Here is a 23,289-nt window from a genome sequence, read left to right on the forward strand (position 1 = left end):
TGTATATATATATATATATATATGTATATATATATATATATATATATATATATATATATGTATATATATATGTATATATATATATATATATATATATATATATATATATATATATATATATATATTCTTTCTAAAGCAAGACAAGGTTAGCCAAGTGTTCTATAGCATGTTTTCAGTAACAGCTGCATTATTGTATTGTCTTGAACTTCTCAAAAATAAAGCTCTTGTGAAAAAAAATTCTGGATAATAATGCAAAAAAATTTTATTAAAATAAATACTGGTTTAAAACAGCCCTTTGAGTAATCCATGGTAAAGTTCACAAATAATAAAACGTTCATGAAATTGAACAGAGAAGTTTATGTGATTTGTCAAAAAATAAATCCTTCTATTTTTTTTTTGTTAAGAATCGGAATTACGAATCGTTAGGAACCAGAATTGAATCAAAACATCAACCGGAATCGTCTAAATTCAAACGATGCCCAACCCTACCTGCTACTGTTCTGGATAGCCAATAACTGAAAGTATTTTAATTTATTTTATTTTTTTATCATTACTATTATTATTATCTGTGACTTGTTGGTTTGCCTTAATAGGTAAACATGTGGGTCTAGATCAGGGGTCTTCAATCCTGTTCCCAGAGGGCCAGTGTCCTACCTGTTTTCCATCTGTGCCTCCTGCAACACACACCTGATTCAAATGATCAGGATCGTTTTGCAGTTTCTGCAGACCTTTGGTGAATATCTGTAGCAGGGAGAGATGAAAACAAGCAGGACACTGGCCCTCGAGAAACAGGATTGAAGACTCCTGGTCTAGATACTTAGACAATTTACAGATTTTGTTGTCAATTCATGTTACTGTAAGTGGTGGGGGTTATTCTTTTTCACTACCTCAAACAACTTCAAAATGATGTGCCATTGGTGTTGCACAGTATGGTTGTTTCTTTGCACTAGTTCAGACAATTTACAGATTAATAATTGTTTTTTTTGTGTTTTGTTCTTTGCACTACTTCTTCCTATGTTTTGCACTACCCCAGGCTCAGACAACTTAAAATGTGTGATTGGTTCCAGGCATTGACTGTACAGAGGGTTGTCAAAGTTAAATACTGAAGTTGTACTTTTTTTTTTTGCACTACCTCTTAAGAAAAACCATTAATGATAATTTAAGTTTTTGGCGATAAAAAAAAGTTTTACAGTAAGAAAAAAAAAAAAAAAAGCCTGTTCTTTAATTTGTTCCGTGTGGTATCAAAATGGTATCGAGTATCGATACTAAACTGGGTATCGGTATCAAAGTTGAAATTCTAGTATCGTGACAAGCCTAGTTGTGCGGGTGTGCGTGCATGCGCGTATAATGAGCACTGAGCTAGCGTACCGGCCTAAAATCAGCTGACTTATACCAAACTTTACTTGATTCCCATTTTAATTATGCACCAATCGTATGGCCCTAGGAGATTGCAAGCTGCACTTATGGGTGTTGCTTGTCGTTGCTCAACGGGAAAGGGGAGGAAGCGTTGCCGCGGAGAGTGTCGTCACAGGGGAGCAAGAAGAAGAAAGGTCCAGTCCAGAAATGAAAAAGTTCAACCAAGGAAAACGTGCACATGTTAAAGATGGCTGCCCCCCCCTTCCACATCTGGCTCGCGTTGAGCGATTTCCCAAATTTGTGAAATACATTTTTCTTTCGAGCTTTGCACATGTGAGCAGAAAAGTAAAGTTATATCTGTTGTGTTGTTATCACTGAACAACAAGTCGGTCACATTCTGGGATGATGGAACACATAATAGGTGTGGGTTTTTTTCTTGCGCAAGTTGTCGGCAATCGAACACAACTACAACTGCAATATAATTCACACATCATGTATCGGGTGTTGTTCTCATTTCATATGTCCTGTGGAGGCAGATCAACACGAACAAATTGGACGCAAATTAAAACATAATTTTAATTAGCTTTCAGTTTCAGACGCGGGTCAATCCATCTTCACACTCGCCACTAGGAGTGGCACATGCTCCACCAATGTGCAGTTTGGTTGCTGAAATGTGTATTCCAGGTGGTGGGGGCGCCTAAGAGGGGGCGCGTCCTGTGGGTGTGATGTCCGGCCAGCTCCGCCAGAGACGGCTTGATTGAATCAAGACGCAGGGGGTCCGGCGTCTTTATGCTGGTTTTGGCCCCAGTTGCGACCTCCTGTTGAGATAGCACGCCCATGCCATCAGGGGGGGGGTTGAATTGGAAAGAACATGCGTTGGTCTTCCTTTGGCTCCGGCAGGTCGCTGCAAAGGATGGTTCAAAAACAGAAAAGTGAATCCTCAACGCAGCTACTAGCCAGAAAAATAAGCATGTTTCCAAGACCGGACTTTCACATGCAGTACTTTGACGTCAATTTTTGCACCATGTACAGCACGTGGAGCGGTGGTTGTTTTAAAGTGCTCTATGAATAAAGTTGAGTTTAGCTTTTCATTACGTGGCTTACACACACACACTGGCACTCACTCATGTCTTACTTTTATCACCATTTCCCGATATTATCAGCAACTTCTTTCAGGAGCCATGTCATTCACAAAGCAAATTAACTGTTGTGACATTGGGGGAGCGGTTAGCTTGAGCCGCATGGCAGCTTACTGTGGCGAGTAGAACTGCCCCTTGTGTTTATTTGACATAGAAGGGCTCATAGTAATGTTACAAGTGAGTTATAGTAGACTGACATTTACTAAAATTTCCGCGAAGTCTATTGCATTACCTTGAACTACTAACAACTCCCGTCGTGTATGTGCCTAGCTCGTCCAGGAGACAGAGAGAGAGAGCGGGCAGGGAGCAAGCACACAGCTTTATGCTGATTGGCTGTTACGCACTGAACAAGGAACCAATCAGATGGTGCTTTGAGCGGGCCAATCTGCCTATGGAGGCAGGGCCTGTCATGAAGCAAACAGAGAGAGAGAAGCACGCTGCAGCAAGCACGAATAAAGCATTTAATTTATCGGCCTTAAAATGAAAAAAAAGGCTGATGCCGATAATCGCCAAAATGCCAAATATAGGCCCCCGATCGGTCTATCCCTAGTATCAAGTAAAAGGGGACTCCTTCCCAATGTTAAGCTGTCCAGGGACATACTGGTTTCACGCAGCATGTCAATCATCAGCATGGTGACATTTTGGGTGTTAGCATAATCGGTTTAGCATTTTGCTGAGCGTATTGAGAACTAGAATAGTACCTTTAAGTCTCCCACCTAACGACTATAGACTAGTAGTCTGTTCGGTCAAATCACGTCGGATATCTCTCCTTGCAGTTCCCTTATTTGTTTCTTGACCGTGTTTAAGATAACACCGTTACTGGTTGGGGTTCCTATGCTAAATAGGCTTCCAATTGACGCGGTAACAAAAGGTAGTCCCCCTACGAATTGTTCTTGGTAAAGGGGGACCCCACTAAGGTCTGATTGGGTCACTACAAATTTTTCAGGTTGTCGCAGCACATGAGTTGTGTCGAGAGTGCCGTGGGTGACGTCATTCCGGGACCGCGTCGCTCCAGCTCATCTGGTGACGGAAGTACGTTTCTCGTACACCACTCGTGGTTCAAATCAAACAAACGCTCGTTGGGTGCGTGTTTGTCAGTTTGTCATGATCAGGCCTGGTTGATATCTCAGTGCGATTCCCGCGGCGGCTCCAGGCTCAACTTGGCCCACTACGGTGGTCATGCACAACACCGGGATCATCAGCAGCATTATTTCCGAGTAACGAGACGGAAGCCGTGCAGGTTGGTCAACCCTACGTTGTCACGCTACTTAGATTAGATCAAGTTAGTTATTGGCCGGAGGGCGGTGTGGGAGTAACCCCCCTTTGCGCCGTCGGCTACAGTGGATCGTCATCCGTAGTCTGATTGTCGTACTGGTGGGCTAGTCCATCAGTCGTTGAGTCAGGAGTTATCTTAGGGTCGGCGTTTGAGGTGCACCCCCCTTCGTTGACATCGCCTGGACTACGACTTTGATGATCGTTTGGTCCCTGACCGGAACACTCGAGACCGTGGTGACGTTTGATTTGATTTCGATGAACCCATTCTAGGGTGGCGCCTTATCGCCCTTGATTAATTTTTTTATCTGGTAGGTGACCGGTGACAGTTTGTCGACGATTTCACATGGTCCGGCCCAGCGGGGCAGGAACTTGCGGGTGAACCCCTTGTGGGCACGCGGAGTTTTAGTGCTGGGTTGTGTGAACAAGTAGTACCACACCCGATCACCTACTTGGTACTCAGTTTGTGAGGTTTTCCGGTCGTAGTACGTCTTTTGGCCTTCTGCACTTTTCTCTAGCCGTTGCTGAGCAAAAGCGAACATGGTTCTAAGGTGGGCCTGCAAGTTGTCCACGTATTGGGAGGTTGTACAGGCGGTGGATAAGTTCACCTCACCCGGCTGGTACAGCAGGGGCAGAGGAAGAGTCATTTGCCGTCCTGTCATCATTTCAAAAGGGGACACTACCGTGGACTCATGTGGTGTGGCACGGATGGCCATGAGAACCAGTGGGAGTTTGGCGTCCCAGTCCCGGTGATTGGTGGTCACAAATTTCTTTAACAGGCTTACTATTGTGCGATGAGCTCGTTCCACCTGTCCTGATGACAGTGGGTGGTGGCTAATGTGCAGCTGGGCTTTGATACCGAGGAGTTGACAGAGCTGTTGCATCAGCTCGGCTGTGAAATGGGTATCGTGAGAACACATGATTCATCAGCAGGCATGGGGTGGTCTGGGCAGTATCATTGGGAGCGGGTAGGCATTCTACCCACTTTGTAAATGCGCAGGCCACTTTGAGGAAGTATTTGTTACCTCGCATTGACCTGGTTAGTGGCCCTACCCAATCAATCTGGAGGTCAGACCAAGGGAATGTGCACCCCCTTTGTTTGAGGGGTGCTCTGTTGTTTGGTTTTGACCGTTGAAACTAGCAGCATACCAGGCATCCTTTGATGTATGCTGCTACATCATTTTGCATGCGGGGCCAGTATGCCACTTGTTGTAGTGTTGTGACCATGGCTCTGACTCTGCGGTGTCCGGCATAAGGCGCGTCGTGGGCATACTCTAGCAAGACCCCCCTTTGGCTCTGCGGGACCACGAAACGAAGCGTGGTCACCGGAGTCATTAACCAGAAGGCCTTTCACTAGACGCAGCCTGTCAATTTGAGCAAAAAAATTTTAAGTCACCGTCAGTGGTCAAGTCGTCTGCTGAGACGGGGTTGGCGACAGGGTCGGCAAGGTTGCTGACAATTTTACGCAACGTGGAGTCAACGTGGACTGTAGGGCGATCGGGTCACTCGTTTGAGCTGTTGGGATACAGGCGACGGATTGGTTAGATGAATCATCATCACTATTTTGTGCGACAGCGGCGGATGCGGCGCGACGTCGAGTGAGAACCTGGACTTCTAGGGTTGGTTGGGTGGGTAGCCACAAAGGGTCAAAATGTCATGGGGTACCGTTTAGGGCCCCTTGTTTGGCCATGTGCATATCTTGGCAGACGTGCTCGTCGAAGTAATGGTGGCGCGTGAACTCGGGCATTGGCGCAGCGTCGATGTTTGTCGGCGGTGTTGCAATGGTCGACAAACAGTTTTGGCAGCTCGCTAGATCGGAACCTAACGGTAGCTTGGAGTTTTTCGCATAGCGGACCCGAACGTCGTAGCTTTGTAGCACCATAAGCCATCCGGTTATGCACGCATTTGTCACGACTCCGTCCCTAATGCGTTGGTTGTTGAGAAAGGTGACCGGGTGATGGTTTGTATCAATGGTGACCTTTTGACAACCAATGTAGTTCGAAAATTGTTTGACTGCCCAGACTGTGGACAGCAAGGCCTTTTCACAGTCTGAGTATTTTAACTCGGGACCGTTGAACATTTTGCTGGCGTACGCAACGACGCGTTTGTCGTGTTTTTGGTATAAGCCTGCGCTCAAACAATAGTCCAAGAAGCCTACTTCCAAGAATTATTTGTCGCTGTCAGGGTATGTGAGGCAGGGGGCCAAGCATAACTTCTGTTTCAGCATGTTCATGGCTTCCTCTTGGTCGACGCCTCAGATGAAAGGTGTGTCCTTTTTGAGAAGGTTAGTAAGAGGGTGTGCTATGTCAGCAAAGTGCTCAATGAACTGGCGGGAGTAGTTGCACACGCCAAGGAAGCTACAAAGTTTTGACACATCAGTGGGGGCTTTGATGCCAAGAAGGCCTTAAATGCGACTGGATTGTGGTTCAATCCCATTTGGGCCGACCAAGAGCCCCACATAGTTGACCTTTGTGCGTCACCGCTGTCCTTTCAAGAGGGACAGTTTGGCGCCAGCTGCAGACAGCTGCCCAAGCACGTGGTCGACTTCCGCCAGGTGATCCTCCAAAGAGGCACTCCTCATCATTATGTCGTCGACATAAATGAAGTTGCCCCTGGCAGCGGCAGAAAGATGTTGAATTCGGCATGTGAGTTGGCGTAGCCGAATGGGCACCTAGTGAAAGTGTGTTGTTTGTTTGCGAATGTGAACGCTAATTTATGTTGATCTTTGGGGTTAACTGGGATCGTCCAGAAACCCGAAGCCATGTCAATGGTGGTGAAAAATTGTGCATTTCGCACTTTCGAAAGTTCTTGTTCAAGTTGCGTCATAGGCCATCGCGAAAGAGGAACTAGTTGGTTCAGTTTGCGGTAGTTGATTCTTGGTCTCCACTTGCCATTTGGTTTCAAGACCGGCCATAGCGGAGCCGAGTATGTGCTGTTGCATGGGCGGATTATGCCCTTCTCCAGCATGGCATCGATAGTCTCCTGCACCGGTTCGTAGGAGGCTATGGGGATTTTGTACTGTCGTACAAATGTCGGCCAACCTCCGGGCTGTGTAGGAATGCAGACCACGTGCAGGTCCGTCAGACCACAGTCCAGGGAGTCCTTACCGAAAGAGGAAGTATATTTTATGAGGACCACACACCAGCGTTGGCGATCTAGATCGGAATGTAGCGCATCAGCGCTAAGCAAGATCTCTTGGATGTGTGCCTCAAATTCTGGATATGGATGGGGGCACTCATCTGAGGGAGTCGCCAGCCGAAGTGGCTCGGGCTCCGCGGGCACTGAGTTGAATGGCGCTAGTGGCAGCGCGCTGAGCGTGTGGACCACTAGTTGTTGGTCTGCAGCCAGGTCTGCTCTGACGATGTCTTCATCGCTCGTAGGACCTATCGGGCTGACAGTAATGATTCGAGACGGCCGAGTGAGTTGTCTGCTGTCCACGCACTCAGTTGGAAATGAGTTGGGCGGAATGTGGTCCACCACAGGAACTCTGAAGGTGAAATTGTGAAAGATAAGATAAGATAAGATAAGAATGCCTTTATTGATCCCACAGTGGGGAAATTTTCGTTGTTACAGTAGCAAAGATATAGGTCACACAGGGGCGGCGGCATAATGTGGCCATTAATGTATAACATTGACGGCAAACATTTAGAATCAAACCTATGTAGATATACGCAGTAACATGTGTATATACACATGTGTATACACACCAACCTACATCTACATAAAAAATATGAGGAACACTCATTTCGGCCTGTACATAGTACAGAGGAAAAAATACTCTAAGTGACAGTGCTGCAGTGCTGTAGTGAAATGTAAGGAACAGCATTGGATAAAAATAAAACTAGACTAACAGTAGTGGGGAATGTTGAGTATTGCACGGTCTTACAGTAGTGGGGAATATTGGGTATTGCACGATACGAGCTCAGGTGCAGGACTGCACAATTGCACTAATGACCGCCAGTTTGTAGAGACTACACAATGTTCTTGTTAAAGAGTCTGACAGCAGCAGGCAAGAAGGAACGGCGGAATCTCTCCTTTGCACAGCGAGGGTGTAACAGTCTGTCACTGAAGGTGCTATGGAGTGCTGTTAGGGTGCCCTGGAGGGGGTGGTCCGGGTTGCCCAGCATTGATGACAGCTTGGCCAACATCCTCCTGTCCCCCACCGAGTCCACAGAGTCCAGGGAGCAGCCCAGGACAGAGCCGGCCCTCTTGACCAGTTTGTCCAGCCGCTTCTTGTCCCGGGCCGAGACGCCGCCTGCCCAGGTGACCGCTCCCTGGAAGATGACCGATGCAACCACCGAGTCATAAAAGTTCCTGAGGAGTGTCCCCTGAACCCCAAAAGACCTCAGTCTCCTGAGTAGGAAGAGTCTGCTCTGACTCTTCCTATAGAGGGCGTCTGTGTTGTCGCACCAGTCCAGTTTATTGTTCAGATGAACACCCAGGTACTTGTAAGTTGAGACTCTCTCAACATCTGTTCCCCGGATATTCACTGGTGCAGGTGAAGAGTGCTGGCGCCTACCGAAATCCACCACCATTTCTTTGGATTTCCCCGCATTGATCAGGAGGCGGTTCTGCTGGCACCAATCCACAAAACCCTGAGTAAGTTCTCTGTACTCCCGATCATCTCCGCCTGTGATGAGGCCGACAATCGCAGAGTCGTCAGAGAACTTCTGCAGGTGACAGGTAGGGGTGTTGTAGTTGAAGTCCGAGGTGTAGAGGGTGAACAGGAAGGGAGCCAAGACAGTTCCCTGTGGGGCCCCCGTGCTGCAGAGGAGCACGTCAGACACACAGTCCTGTGTTCTCACATACTGTGGCCGGTTTGTGAGGTAGTCCTGGATCCATGTGGTGAGGTGGTGCGCCACCCCCGCCCGCTCCAGCTTGTCTCCCAGTAGGGTGGGCTGGATGGTGTTGAAAGCACTGGAGAAATCAAAGAACATGATCCTCACAGTGCTCCCCGCCTTCTCCAGGTGGGAGAGTGAAGTGTGGAGGAGGTAGATGATGGCATCATCCACACTGATGCCAGGCTGGTATGCGAACTGGAGTGGGTCCATTGAGGAGCTCACCAGGGGGCGCAGGTGGACAAGGACCAGTCTCTCCAGGGTCTTCATCAGGTGAGACGTCAGCGCCACCGGTCTGAAGCTGTTGAGCTCCTTCGGGTGGGGGGTCTTTGGCACCGGGACCAGGCAGGATGTTTTCCATAGCTGGGGGACCCTGCCCAGCTTCAGGCTCAGGTTGAACATGTGCTGGACAATTCCACACAGCTGGTCTGCGCAGGATTTGAGGAGCTGGGGGCTGATGCCATCTGGACCCGCTGCCTTCCTCGCCTTCATCTTCTTCAGCTGGTTCCTCACCTGAGATGTTGTGAAGGCCAAGGCTGGACAGGAAGGAGTGGTGGCTATCTGGTGTAGCTGGGAGCTGGAGTCTGTGGAGAAAAGAGGGGAGGGGGTGACACGCCCAGCAGGAGGAGTAGGTGGAGACTGCAGCAGGAGAGACTGAGTGGAGGCAGGCATCTGATCGAACCTATTGAAAAAGAGATTCAGCTCATTTGCCCACTGCAGGTCCCCCTCAGTCCGGGTCTTGGGTTGTCCGTGGCCTGAGATGGTCTTCAGGCCCCTCCAGACTCCCCTGGCGTTATTCTGCAGCAGCTGCTCCTCCATCCTCTTCCTGTAGGACCTTTTCCCCTCTCTGATCCTCCTCCTCAGCTGGCGCTGCACAGTCCTCCGCTCCTCTATGTTGCCTGACGCAAAAGCCCTCCTCTTCTCCTTCAGGAGAGCTTTTATGTCTGGTGTGATCCAGGGTTTGTTGTTGGAGAAACACCTTACTGTCCTGGTGGGTATGGTGTTCTCCATGCAGAAATTTATATAGTCTGTAACAGTGTCCGTTAGACTACTAATGTCTTCCCCATGAGCATCGCTGAATACTTCCCACACAGTTGTGCTGAAGCAGTCCTTTAAGGCCTCCTCGGCCTCTCCAGACCATCTCTGAACCGTGCGGGTCACAGCTGGCTGCCTGCGGACCAGAGGTTTGTACACAGACTGGAGAGCCACCAGGTTGTGATCAGCTTTGCCCAGCGGGGGGAGGGGCAGTGATGTGTATGCCTCCTTGGTGTTGGCATAGAAAAGGTCCAGTGTTTTATTGTCTCTGGTGTGGCAGGTGACATACTGTGTGAATGAAGGCAGAGAGGAGGAAGGGGAGGCATGATTGAAGTCACCAGAGATGAGTACCAGGGCATTTGGGTGCTGTGTTTGTAGCCTGCTCACTGCTGCAGTCAAGACATCACAGGCTGTGTCGCAGCTGGCAGCTGGTGGGACGTAGACGGTCACCGCGATCACGTGACTAAACTCTCGCGGGATGTAGAATGGCCTCATGCCAACAGCTAGCAGCTCAATATCCCTGCTGCAAAGCTGCTCCTTAATCGTGATGTGCCCAGGATTACACCATCTATCGTTCACAAACACAGCCAGCCCTCCTCCTTTCCTCTTTCCACTCTCCAGCGTCCTGTCCGCGCGTATGATTTGGAAGCCGTCCAATTCTACGACCGCGTTCGGCGTTAGCGTTGTTAGCCACGACTCCGTGAATAGCATCAGGCTAGCCTCCCGGAAGTCCCTCTCGTGCCGGGTAAGCGCCGCTAGCTCGTCCATCTTGTTGGGGAGCGATCTAACATTCCCCATGATAACAGACGGGAGGACGGGATGGTATCGTCTCCTCCTCTCCCGGCGTTTAACCCCCGCACGAGATCCCCGTCTCTTCCTCCTCAGCTCACGGGGGATATCGGGTCTCGCCCCGGGAGCCGGCGCATGGTTAGCACGGAGTGCTAACAGCTGATTCCGGCTGTAAACAATGGGGGCTCGGCTCCGAGCCAAGTCGCCGGACACGATCGCGCAAAAAATAGCAATCAGCAGCAGCAAGAATACCGCAGTTTGGGTGTCCATTGCTACGCAAGTTACGACTATCAATTATACGAAAAAGGTATGAGGTAGAGTAAAATTAAAGAACAAAAACACACGAAAAGGCTCACCGATGAGCCGGAGCTACTGTAGCGGGCTGCCACTCGCGCGGCGCCGGAAGTCGAATCGGATGAGCAGGCCCAGCCTGGTTGCTTTTGGTATATGGATGTTGTGTGGTCTGAGATTGTGGACTAAATTGAGCGTGGTGATGGATGTATCCACGATGGGGGTGGCTTTCAAAGACAGCATCAGGTCAGCAAACTCAGGTGAGGGCTGAAAGAAGGCGGAGCAATTAGCCAAAGACAGGTTTGCTCGCACAGCCAAGCGGATGGGGATGTTGATGGTTGCAGCTGGGGCAATTACCTCATCCTCGTTGAGAACTTCACAAGCGTCTGGGATGGTTTGCCCGGTCTTCATGTTTGAAAGACTGCGTACACAAGCCCAAGGTTCAGACGTGGTGAGGGACCACAAAACGTTATTAATGGTGTCTACCTGGACCGCGAGACGGACGAGCAAGTCCGCCCCAATGAAGATGGTATGGGGTGCATCAGGTACTACCAAGAAATAGTGGGTCAGCAAGTGCTGACCCCACTGGAGGTCCAAGGCGCACACGGCCATTGCAGTGACTGCAGATGGGGCTCCGTGTTCAGCGGAAAACGGCACGATTTGGGAGCAGAAGGGAAGTCAGAATTGTTAGCTCGTAAGTCCTCGACCAAAGCTGAAGTGACGGCTGATTTGTCGCCCCACAAGGCAAGGATAGAGTCTTCTACAAGGGTACCTTGCAGTCTGACACTTCCGCAGACATGTGTCAAGGGGACATACCTTTCATCATGTCGTGGTGGGTCAAGATGGCACAGAAATGTGTCGTAATTTTGCAGGTGACTTTTGCGAGGTGGTTCGGGGTCTTTCAGCTTAGGGTTCGCTGGCCCCGGCAATACATCAAAGTTACCCGTGTCGGTGTTAGGTGGCTGTACTTGGCTGACAGCGCAACACTGGGCTTGGCTGAGATCAGGCGGCTGCGTCGGCAGAGCCTGCTGCACTTGAGCCCAGATTTGAAGATTCTTGTAGTCAGTGAGGGGTTAAAAGTGAAAGAGCAAGTCCTGACCAATGAGCAGTGGAACTGACTCGATAGGTGACACGTAAACTGGGTGGACGAACTCCATGGCCCTAATTGGCCGGTGGAGCCATAGCCAAAGAATTTAATTGGCTGTTTGTTGAGGAGAAAGCACCAATATTGAGTGAACAGCATCGCAGACAAAGGATTTGGTCATTTGCTCGCGACGCGGCGCGGAGTTGTTCGAACAATGTGTTGGACAATACAAACAATATAAAACCAATATAAAACTTTTCCACTTAGAGAGAGTACTTATGGCATTCACGGTCCAACCTACCAAGCATGTTTTTGGAATGTGGGAGGAACCCGGAGTACCCGGAGAAAACCCACGCAAGCACGGGGAGAACATGCAAACTCCACACAGAGAGGCCGGAGCCCGGATCGAACCCACAAAACTCTGAACTGTGAGGCGGACGTGCTAACCAGCCCTCCAACAACATTTATTTATTATTATTATTTTTTTAAAGCGCAAATGTATACATTAAATTATGGTTTCCTTGTATAAACAAATGAGTTAACTTGCTATGCACTTATAAATTGCCAAAGTAGTAAACTGCTTGGAGTAAAATGCCAATTTTGACAGAAAAACAGATATACTATTCATCTATACATTTAGACCTTTGTCTGGAGCCTTTTTTTGTTTTGTTTTTAAAGTAATATTTACACATAGTAAACAAAGTTAAAGTAATTTGCTTCTGAAAATTATAAATTTGATAGGCTGATTGGTCAAACTAATTTAAATGTTGACTGTTACATACTAGTACGTAATCTATACAATAATTCTAAATTACTGTAGGCCATATATAAACTGTATTACAATATAATGACCAATAATATGTTTGCAAATTGCATTTGAAGCAATTTGAAACAAAAATGAATACAACAAATTTGACTTCATATTATAGACTACACAAGAAATTTAACTTAAGTCACAGTAGTAATGTTTACCATGGTTTCTATTTTTGTGCTAGTAAAAGTAGTGTATATTTGCATAATATATGTTATTTTAAATAAATCCCTCGTGCCGATTGCGAAGTGGTCTGTGCCCTAAACATTCGGAAGCCTTGGGCATTAGATTCTGTTATCTTTTTGTCTCTCTCCGACGTTCATAGGTGGGGGTTGCTGCATACAGTTTTTGCGACTGAGGTTTGCGTTGCGGACGACGGCAAATCTAACTCAGTGTTTTCTTGCTTTGATGTATCATAACATCATCGTAAACCAAACGATGGTTGAATAAATTTGTTGTGTTGCCGGTGAATGCAGTGACAACTTGCACTTTATACGTCTTTGCTCGCCGTCTTCCACGGCAAACCCAAAATGTAACCAAATAAGCGTTTTGCCTTGCCTTGCTTGATTACAAGTTGTTCCTGTGGCGGGTCTTGTGCCATTTTTAGATCTGTTACTTTGTTAAAACGTTGAGTAGGAGCGTGTGCAGTGTGACTTCCCAGAGAGAACCTCAGCATCTTCATCTCTGCCTCCAGCTCTGCCTCCTGTCTTTTCCTCAGTGACACTGTCTCAAGACAAAACAGCATCGCTGGTCTCACCACAGTTTTTTTACACCTTTCCTTTAATTTTAGCTGAAACTCTTCTATCACACATCACACCTGACACTTTTCTCCACCCGTTCCAATCTGCCTGTACACGCTTCTTCACCTCTTTTCTACACTCTCCATTGCTCTGGACTGTTGACCCTAAGTACTTAAAATCCTCCACCTTCTTGATCTCTTCACCTTGTAACCTCACTCTTCCACTTGGGTCCCTTTCATTCACACACATGTATTCGGTCTTACTGTGGCAGATCACAATGTCATCTGCAAACATCATAGTCCATGGAGATTCCCATCTGACATCGTCTGTCACCCTGTCCATCACCATAGCAAACAAGGGGCTGAGAGCTGATCTCTGATGCAGTCCCACCTCCACCTTGAACTCCTCTGTCACACCTACAGCACACCTCACCACTGTCTTACAGTCCTCATACATGTCCTGAACTGTTCTCACATACTTCTCTGCCACTCCAGACTTCCTCATATAATTCCACAGTTCCTCTCTGGGCACCCTGTCATAAGCTTTCTCCAGATCTACAAAAACACAATGCTGCTCCGTTTGGCCTTCTCTGTACTTCTCTATCAACTTCCTCAAAGCAAATACAGCATCTGTAGTACTCTTTTTTTGGCATGAAACCATATTGCTGCTCACAAATGCTCACTTCTGCCCTTAGTCTAGCTTCCACTACTCTTTCCCATAACTTCATTGTATGGTTCATCAACTTTATTCCTCTGTAGTTGCCACAACTCTGTACGTCTCCCTTGTTCTTAAAAATAGGAACCAGCACACTTCTCCTCCATTCCTGAGGCATCTTCTCACTATCTAAGATCCTGTTGAATAACCCAGTCAGAAACTTTACTGCCACCTCTCCTAGACACTTCCAAACCTCGACAGGTATATCATCAGGACTGACTGCCTTTCCACTCTTCATCCTCTTCAGAGCCCTCCTCACTTAATTCTGACTAATCTTTGCTAGTTCCTGGTCCACAGCAGTCACCTCTTCTAGTCTTTGTTTTCTCTCATTTTCCACGTTCATCAGCTCTTCAAAGTACTCTTTTCATCTTCCCATCACACTACTGGCACCTGCCAATAGACTTCCGTCAATAGCCTTAATCACCCTAACCTGCTGCACGTCCATCCCATCTCTGTCTCTCTGTCTTGCCAACCGGTATAGATCAGTCTCCCCCTCCTTACTGTCGAACCTAGTAGACAATCATACCTTCAGCTTACGCTGCATCTCCCTGTACTCCTGGCTACTCTCCTCAGTACTCTCAGTGTCCCCCTGTTTTAACTCCTTTCCAAAAGTCATCCAAGGCTCTTCCTTTTTCACCTTCCACCATTTCGTCTTCTCCTCTGCCTTTGCCCTCTTCATCTTCCTCACCACCAGAGTCACCCTACACACCACCATCCAATGCTGTTTGGCTACACTCTCGCCTACCACTACTTTGCAGTCACTGATCTCCTTCAGGTACACCGTCTACACAAGATGTAGTCTACCTGTGTGCTCCTACCACCACTCTTATAGGTCACCCTATGTTCCTGCCTCTTCTGGTAGAAAGTATTCGCTATAGCCATTTCCATCCTTTTTGCAAAGTCAACTACCATCTGTCCTTCTGCGTTCCTCTCCTGGATACCAGACTGCCCATCACCTCCTCATCCCCTCTGTTTCCTGCACCAACATGTCTATTCAAGTCCGCACCAATGACAACTCTCTCACTTCTTGGTATGCTCTACATCACTTCATCAAAGTCCAGCCAGAATTTCTCCTCCTCCTCCAGCTCACATCCTACCTGGGAAGCATATCCACTAACATTGAACATCACACCTTCGATTTCTAGCTTCAGACTCATCAACACTATCTGACACTCTTTTTACCTCCAGGACATTGCTAACAAACTCCTCCTTCAAGATAACTACTACTCCATTTATCTTCCCATCTACACCATGATAGAACAACTTGAACCCTGCTCCTAAACTTCTAGCCTTGCTACCTTTCCACCTGGTCTCCTGGACACACATTATGTCTACCTTCCTCCTCTGCATCATGTCCACCAATTCTCTACCTTTTCCTGTCATAGTTCCAACATTCAATGTCATTACTCTCAGTCCTATACTCTTAGCGCTCCTCTTCTCTCTCTTCCTACGAACACACATTCCTCCTCTCCTTCTTCGACCAACAGTAGTCCAATTTCCACCGGCGCCCTGTAGGTCAACAGCGCCGAAGGCGGTCGTTGTTAACCCGGGTCTCGACCGATCCGGTATGGAAGTCATATGTTTGATTCGCATCTTTGATTTGGCAAAGGTTTTACGCCGGATGCCCTTCCTGACGCAACCCACTGTATTTATCCAGGCTTGGGACCGGCACAATAAGGCACTGGCTTGTGTCCTCTTATGGCTACATTTTGCCAATGATCACATACCATGCATAATTCCCTGGCTGACGGAGGGATGCAAGCCACTCATATCAAGATAAGAAAGCTCCTTACAATACACAGAGGGTTCCACCCTAAGTCCAACATCCTGAATCTATACACAAAGTGGAAAGAGGGGGGTGTATGAACTAGTCCAGGGAACTATCCAGGAGGAAACAGCAGGCCTCCAAAACGATATCAAAATGATTGCCACCAGGTACGACCTGCTTAGTGAATGCCTCAGGCAACAAAAGTCCAGTAAAGAGAAGGAGGCAGATGAACTGTAATGTAAAGACAAGCCCCTGCAGAGAATGTACCACCATCAAATTGAAGAAGTGGCTCGCATCAAGAAAACATACCAGTGGCTGGAAAAGACTGGACTGAAAGACAGCACAGAGGCGCAAATCATGGCAGCACAAGAACTGGTTGTAAACACAAGATCAATAGAGGCTGGGGTCTACCACATCAGACAGGATCCGAGGTGTAGGCTGTGCAAAGAAGCCCCAGAGACAGTGCATCATATCACAGCAGGGCGTAAGATGCTGGCTGGCAAGGCATACATGGAGCAGCATAACCAGGTAGCAGGAATAGTGTACCTGAACATATGTGACGAATATGGATTTGATGTCCCAGAATCAAGATGGCAGACACCTCCGAAGGTGGTTGAAAACAACAAGGCCAAGATCCTGTGGGATATCCAAATCCAGATTGATGAACTGGGGATAGCCAATCAGCCTGACATAATGGTGGTGAATAAACATCAGAAGGCAGCATACTACTGCTAATATTTATTCTTTGCATGATAATTAAAAAAAAGATTGATAACAATTTATTGCTCATCCTCTGTAATGTATAGTACAATTTATAGTTGAAAGTTAAAATATGTGATGTTGCAAACCTTGCATTTTCAAAGGACTATTTTTGGACATTTTCCTTTCACAGCAGGACAATATAATAAAGACTGCAGGTTGGAAACAATATGTGCATGACAGTCTGTAATAGCACATTTTTTTATGATGACTACAGACAAGGAGGAAAGTGATACTTATAGCTCCATAAACTGTGAAAATATACCGCTGGGCAGCCTTCTAACCTCATGCATGGGCACAGACAAAAGCTGGTCCAAGAAATGTTAACGTTCCACTAGGCTACCAAGTGCAAAGTTGTGTTTTTCTGGTCTCTGGTCACCAACCTTTTTGAAACAAAGACCTCTTTCTTTGGCGCTGATTAATGTGAAAGGCTACCGTTTAAATATACACTTATTAAAAAAAAAAGAATTTACCATTACCATTCATGATGTTTGTATATATATATATATATATATATATATATATATATATATATATATGGTATATTATTAATTAATTATATTAATCTATGTGAAAACTCTAATCATGTTCATGACTTCTGACAATAATTGTTTAACACTGACTACAAGACCAGTTATTTTTACTGTTTTCAAACATTATGCCATTAAACTGAGTATATTGATATAAGATGATCCTGGCCTCTTTATTTTCCTAATTCCATGTGTATTTCATTCACCTGGTGTAATTTTATGGTATTAAATAATATAAAAACTAGTTACGAGACATTACTCCTTTAACTATGGTGTGCCAGTCAATTTGACTGTTCTACTTAATTTTACGCACGTTGGGCTAGGATTTCAACTAAACTTAACCCGGGTGTCCATAGCAACCAGAAACGCTGCTGGTCACCATGATCTTTCAAAAAATCTTATAGAGTTGAGTAGGCGTTCATTTGCTTCAAAATATTGACTAGTCTGAGGATGAACTGAGGATGAACTGTAAAAAAGGTCCCCGTGCCTCGGCCTAGAGGAGCCGTGTGTCGTGTGTTGTAAAATCGGGGAGGGGTGCCGGGTGCAGCTTTCGTTAACCTGACAACCAGGACAACCAACAGCAAAGGCGTGCTCACTGTTTATCTGCATTTGTCACTTCCCATTTGTGCTCTGTGCCCTGATTTCGCTAGCTAACAGCCAATCACAGTGACCAAATGTCACGACTCATGACGCCGATTCAAGATGCTGAAACGCCCACCAGACACTTCCTAATGAGGTCCGAAATTGCGACGGTGTTTCCTACATCAATCAGACTGCTCAATCAGACGCCCTGACGCTTACTGACGTCCGACTTTGGATTAGTGTATCTAAGCCTTTAAGCGTGTTCAGCTCAAGTAGCGGTGGGCTTTATGGCCCCCCAAAAAATTGTGATAGTTTTTTCAAAAACCTCTTACGATAATTTGACGATATTCTACAAAAAATATTTTAAATCTGCACTTGCTTCACAGACCAATTGTGGATAGACAGCGTTTGTGAACATCTGTTTTATATTGCTAAATACAGCTTCTGCAAAACATAATGATATTCTACAACAATATTTAACAATAAAAAAAAAAATATATATATATATATATATATATATATATATATATATAGACTTACATTGATTTTTGGGAATATTTATGTCATTTAAATGTCTGTGCTGTTATTTCATAATGATGTGACATTTTGAGCTGCAGTAAGTACTGGTGTACTACTGCCAACTACTAGAGCAATCAGAATAAGAAAAAGGTGTTAACTACAGCAGTCAGAATGAGAAAACAAATTATGTGATATGTGACGTGTGACGAAGTGTCAGCCAGCGAGAGAAAAAATATACCGTCGTCATGACAACACCCATTCTCATACATTGGCCACTGTATTCAGAATAAAGTTGAATAACGAAACTGCAATTTACAGAAAAGTGCATTTTCGCACTCATTCATCGCTGTGACATGTAGACTTGTGACTTTATTCATGTTTGCGTGTATGCTGGCGTCACACTAATAAAACGCCATAGTTTGTGCAACATGTCTCAGGAATACAGGCTAGTTATGAATGATGCGGACTAAAAACGTGTAAACTGAATGTTAACCGATCATCCAGGATGTCACATTTGACTTGCTCGCTAAAGTACTGAGTGTGTGAGTGCGTGCGTGCGTGCGTTTATATTTGGCGACTGTTTTCTGAGTGTGTGTGGTTAAGCTTTTGTTTAGCGTGCTTGCGAGGTCGCCAAGTTTTCCTCGTAATCCATATGGCTCGTGGTGCAACAGAATTGCTCTTCAGGGTGACCGTTTTGGCACATCTAACAAAGTTATTCCCACCGACGTCAGTCTTGTCAACCCCAAACCATTTACAGACTAAGGACGACATGGACTCAAGCCTCGCTATGAATAGCCGCTCGACACTCCTCCAGGAAATGTGGAGGAAACAGCGCGAGGCAATGATGAGAAACTAGAGCTAAGCAAAATCTGTATGAATGTAGAATAGGCGGTGTCACCGAATTAAATCTACCTAGGCCTGTCACGATTAAAAAAAAACAAAATCTCCTGATGATATATTTTCCCAGAAACTATTGTGATAAACGATAGTATTGTTGTTTTGTTGTTGTTATTGTTGTTTTAATCCTACTTGAACAGACCACTCTCAGAGTAGTGCATGGACATCAGAGTGAATTTCTGAACACGCTCCATAGTTAAATTAATTTAACTACCTAATTCAATTAATTAAATTATATCATTTTGATGTGCATTTAAGTACATTTGTTAGTGAATTGAGAGTAAACAAGATCATTAATTCAGTACAGTACTGGTACTCTTTCATACTTTTGTTTGCTGGTTAACTGTGAGATTTTTGTAACCAAAAATAGGTACCTTGGCTCATCAAAGGTTGTTTTCCAACGGATCTTATCAATACTCACATAAATAAAAGCCCAAACAAATAAACTGTATAATGCACATAGACTGACATGTTTCTATGAATGTTTCTTATTAAGACCTAGAATTGGTATTAGTCCTTTGTGGCCCGGTTGGGCTGGCATCTGACGGTTGGTAGGCACTTGCCTGGGGCCATTGGGCCAACGTTAATGTCAAACCCTGAGTGATCCTGAATAATGTTTTCACGGTTTAATATGTTGCTTATGTTTTTGTCTCTATATCTGAACTGCAGTGTATATGGAGCAATCTAACATCCATACACTGAAGCGCTGTGACGCAGCCCGCTCAGTGAAGATGAGCAGCTACAATGTACCATCAGGGATGCATGCATTGAGCCAGGTTTCATTAGTTTCAATATTTGTTCAAAGAGCAACATGATGTACAATGTCTGTATTTGTGTCCATTGCTGGCAAAGCTTCACCAAGACTCTAGAGCTCTTCCCTCGTCTGTCTCGTCTACGTTTTCGCGAGGTCCCGGAAGGTGCAGCTGCTCCCTTGGTGTCTCATGTTCAAAGACTTGCGTGGCTTTCATACTAAAACACGTCATGTGGCCAATTACAGAAAATGTCGCGCGCACAAACAAACAAATCCAGATGCGTGAATCTGTGCGTAGGAATGAATCCAAGCACATTCCTTTCGTACATTTCTATCAAGGTGGAATAGTTGGAGTACCAAACCCCTCCCTCTCCATGCCCAGAGGTGGGTAGAGTAGCCAAAAAATTTACTCAAGTAAAATTACTGTTACTGCAGAATAATATGACTCAAGTAGAAGTAAAAAGTAGTCATTCAAATAATTACTTGAGTAAAAGTAAAATAGTACTTGGTGAAAAAACTACTCAAGTACTGAGTAACTGTAGCAACGTCTCATTTTTTTTTTTTTTTAAAACAACCATTCAATCAGACGAAAATACAAAATAATCATCTTCAGGCAAATTAAAGTCCATCCAATCAATAAAATGAATAACATTTAAAGAATATCTTAAAATAATATTAAGGTAAATTCAACTACTTTAATAAACAATAAAATAATAATAGTGTAAATAAAATAAATAAAGCACAAATAGCACAAAATTTCAGCCCGTGAACTCGTATAAACTGTGTGTGTGTGCGCATGCGTGTGTGTGTTTCAGTCTGTATGTATGTGACAAAACATGTAAAACAAACATTTCTCAAGGTTCTTGCAGTGAAGCTGTGATCGTTTAGCAGTAAACAGGAGTCCATCATGACTGAAAAGTCTATCGCAGGCTGCAGATGCAGCGATCCGTTTCATCCGAAAACAACTCTTTCCGGCAGCTGAAGTTGAATATGATCGCGTGACGAGACTGCTGTAAATGTTGGTGGTCGGAGGGCCGTAGGCGCACACTGGCAGCCACGCTTCCTTCAGCCTGCCCCAGGGCTACATACACTATGTAGTTTACCACCACCGGAGTGTAAATGTATGAGCACATGAATAATGTATGGTTTGTAAAATGTCTGAGTATCCCCAAAAAAGTGTTATATCAATCTGATGCATCATTATTAATAATAATAATTGCCCAGCGGCGGTTACAATCATAATCATTCAAATATTACTTCAAATTGAAATATACAATAGTTCCGTTGGCATTCAGCATGCAGGATACATTTGTCTAAAAGAGTCTAAATATATATTATGTGATGCATATTTGTCTAGAGCGTACCCCCAACTCCAAGTAAAAAGTGTTGAAAAGAGTCACAAATGGCTCCAAAGCAGGAAAACCATACATGCGCCAGCCAAGGCGTTGCCGTGGAGCACTACACATTCCCACGGTCATTTCACTCTGGATACATCTGAATGTGAGAGTGGAAAGGCGCACACGCCACGTTTTTTGTGCATATCTTTGTACATGAAGCCCCCAGTTCTTATGTCCCCAAAATGTTGTGGATTTGTGCAACTGGCGAAAAAAAGATCCAAAGTAGACTGCCTGATATTTAGCAAATATTGCCTTGTGTGTTCATGTGGCACATGCAGCAAACACCACTCCAAACATAAATCAAGACTTAGACTTTGTCGTTCAGGTATGCATAAGTGAATATGGAACCAAATTTCGTTGCATTTGGCTTAGCGTAGAATTTTGAATAACAATTAAAATGTCACTAGTAAATAAAATGCATTGACGGTATACACAGTAGTTCATACTGTTTGCATATGCAGCAGTAATTTAAAAATAGTTAAACAGTCAGATTTTGAGAACTGCAGACACGCTAACACTGATAACATTGTTAGCACATCCTAATCTTTGGTTGCTTAGCTTTCAGCTTTGACACGATAGTGCTCCCGTGCTGTCATTTGAAAATGGCGGCTCTTTGCCCAGATTAGCTGACAATTCATAGCTACAGACTTAGTGTAGGCGTGGGGATTTTAGGTTGTTTAGAAGATCATGGCATTTACTCAATTTACAAAATCCCTGCATGTATTTAACAGCATTGCTGGACAATTTTGGGTGCTGGTCACAGAAAGATATCAAAAGATTTGAAATGATGTCCCACGTTTTCCGTTTTTCTCTGCACATAAAGGGTATTTATCTGGTATACATTTTCCAACTGCAGCCTTATGAAAATCGAAATACACCCACACTTCTGCCCTTGTTCCCTTTGTAGGTGAATCAATATTGCAGTCATCTGGGCTGCCTTATGTCATGTTTTTTAGCAATGTGAAAGTCTATCACAGTTTCACATCATTTTCTTCCTCCATTTGTTAACTGTTGACTTTGGCTTGCGCACCGAGTAAGGGAAGCCTAAAAACAGCAACTCCTATCTGAAACACTAAACGACCGTTATACGACAAATTAAACTTTCAGACCGCAATAGTAATGTGCCAAAATTGTTTATTGGTAAAAAGTAACTGTTTCAACCCTAATGGACATGGATTGAGATCCAACACAAAAGCTGTATCACAAAGTTGCCTTCTCATAAATATTGTGCTCTTTGTGGATGGGTGTTGTTTTCCCCATATCAATTACGGTATAGTGGCTGTACGTTCCGCAACTGTAGAAATACTTTACAATATGTCCTTTCTCTTTATTATTCCTTTAGGCTTGCAAGATGTCTTGCCTGAGTTTCTGCGTGGGCGTTTTGTGGAGGCAGCACTCAGTTATGTGGCATGTAACTCAGAGGGCGAGTTGCTCTGCCGCAGCAATGACTGCTGGTGCCGATGCTCTCCTCGCTTCCCTGAGTGCAATTGTCCCTTTGCCGATATCAAGGTTATGGAGGACAACCTGGAGAAAAGCAAAGAGGCCTGGAACAGTTTCAACCAAGACTTTATTGAATCAGGTATGGCACGACAGACATGGTATAACTGCTGATCATTGGATGCTTTTGGATGTTTCTCATTTTTTGGGCAAAACTTTCTAAAAGAAAGGAATCCCTTGGACCAAAGTATTACTAGTGCCACTCATCATGAGTTTTAGACAAAATACACTGATTCTGAGGCCGAACTATTTTCAACTTGTTTTATTGGATTTGTAGCCTGCGTTCCCCATCTCACTCCCCATTGATTACCAAACATTGCCTCATTCACTAGTGGAAGCTCTACTTCAGTTCGGTTGAGTTTAAGGGTGTTTGGTTTTTAACATCACAGTATTGCATCATAGGAGGCTGTGTTCATTTCTTTGATCAAACTGTGCCAAATGATATATACTCACTCAAAAACACCGATTCCCATTTAAACCTGGAGGCTGGATTTACACTGCAAGTCTAAGCCCAATTCTA

The 23,289-nt window shown here is 45.1% G+C and overlaps 1 protein-coding gene across 1 annotated transcript in view; it reads left to right on the forward strand.

Moving 5' to 3' along the window:
• brinp2 (bone morphogenetic protein/retinoic acid inducible neural-specific 2) overlaps window positions 1-23,289 on the forward strand; it is a 254,278-nt gene that overhangs the window by 176,275 nt on the left and 54,714 nt on the right. The window contains exon 6 of the mRNA XM_086043147.1: window positions 22,615-22,851. Coding sequence (XP_085899273.1) covers window positions 22,615-22,851 — 237 coding nt within the window. The remainder of the gene's footprint in view (window positions 1-22,614; window positions 22,852-23,289) is intronic.

This window comes from Filicampus tigris, chromosome 10 (assembly GCF_054856515.1).
Source record: "Filicampus tigris isolate MCC_2025a chromosome 10, RoL_Ftig_1.0, whole genome shotgun sequence".
Classification (NCBI taxonomy): domain Eukaryota; kingdom Metazoa; phylum Chordata; class Actinopteri; order Syngnathiformes; family Syngnathidae; genus Filicampus; species Filicampus tigris.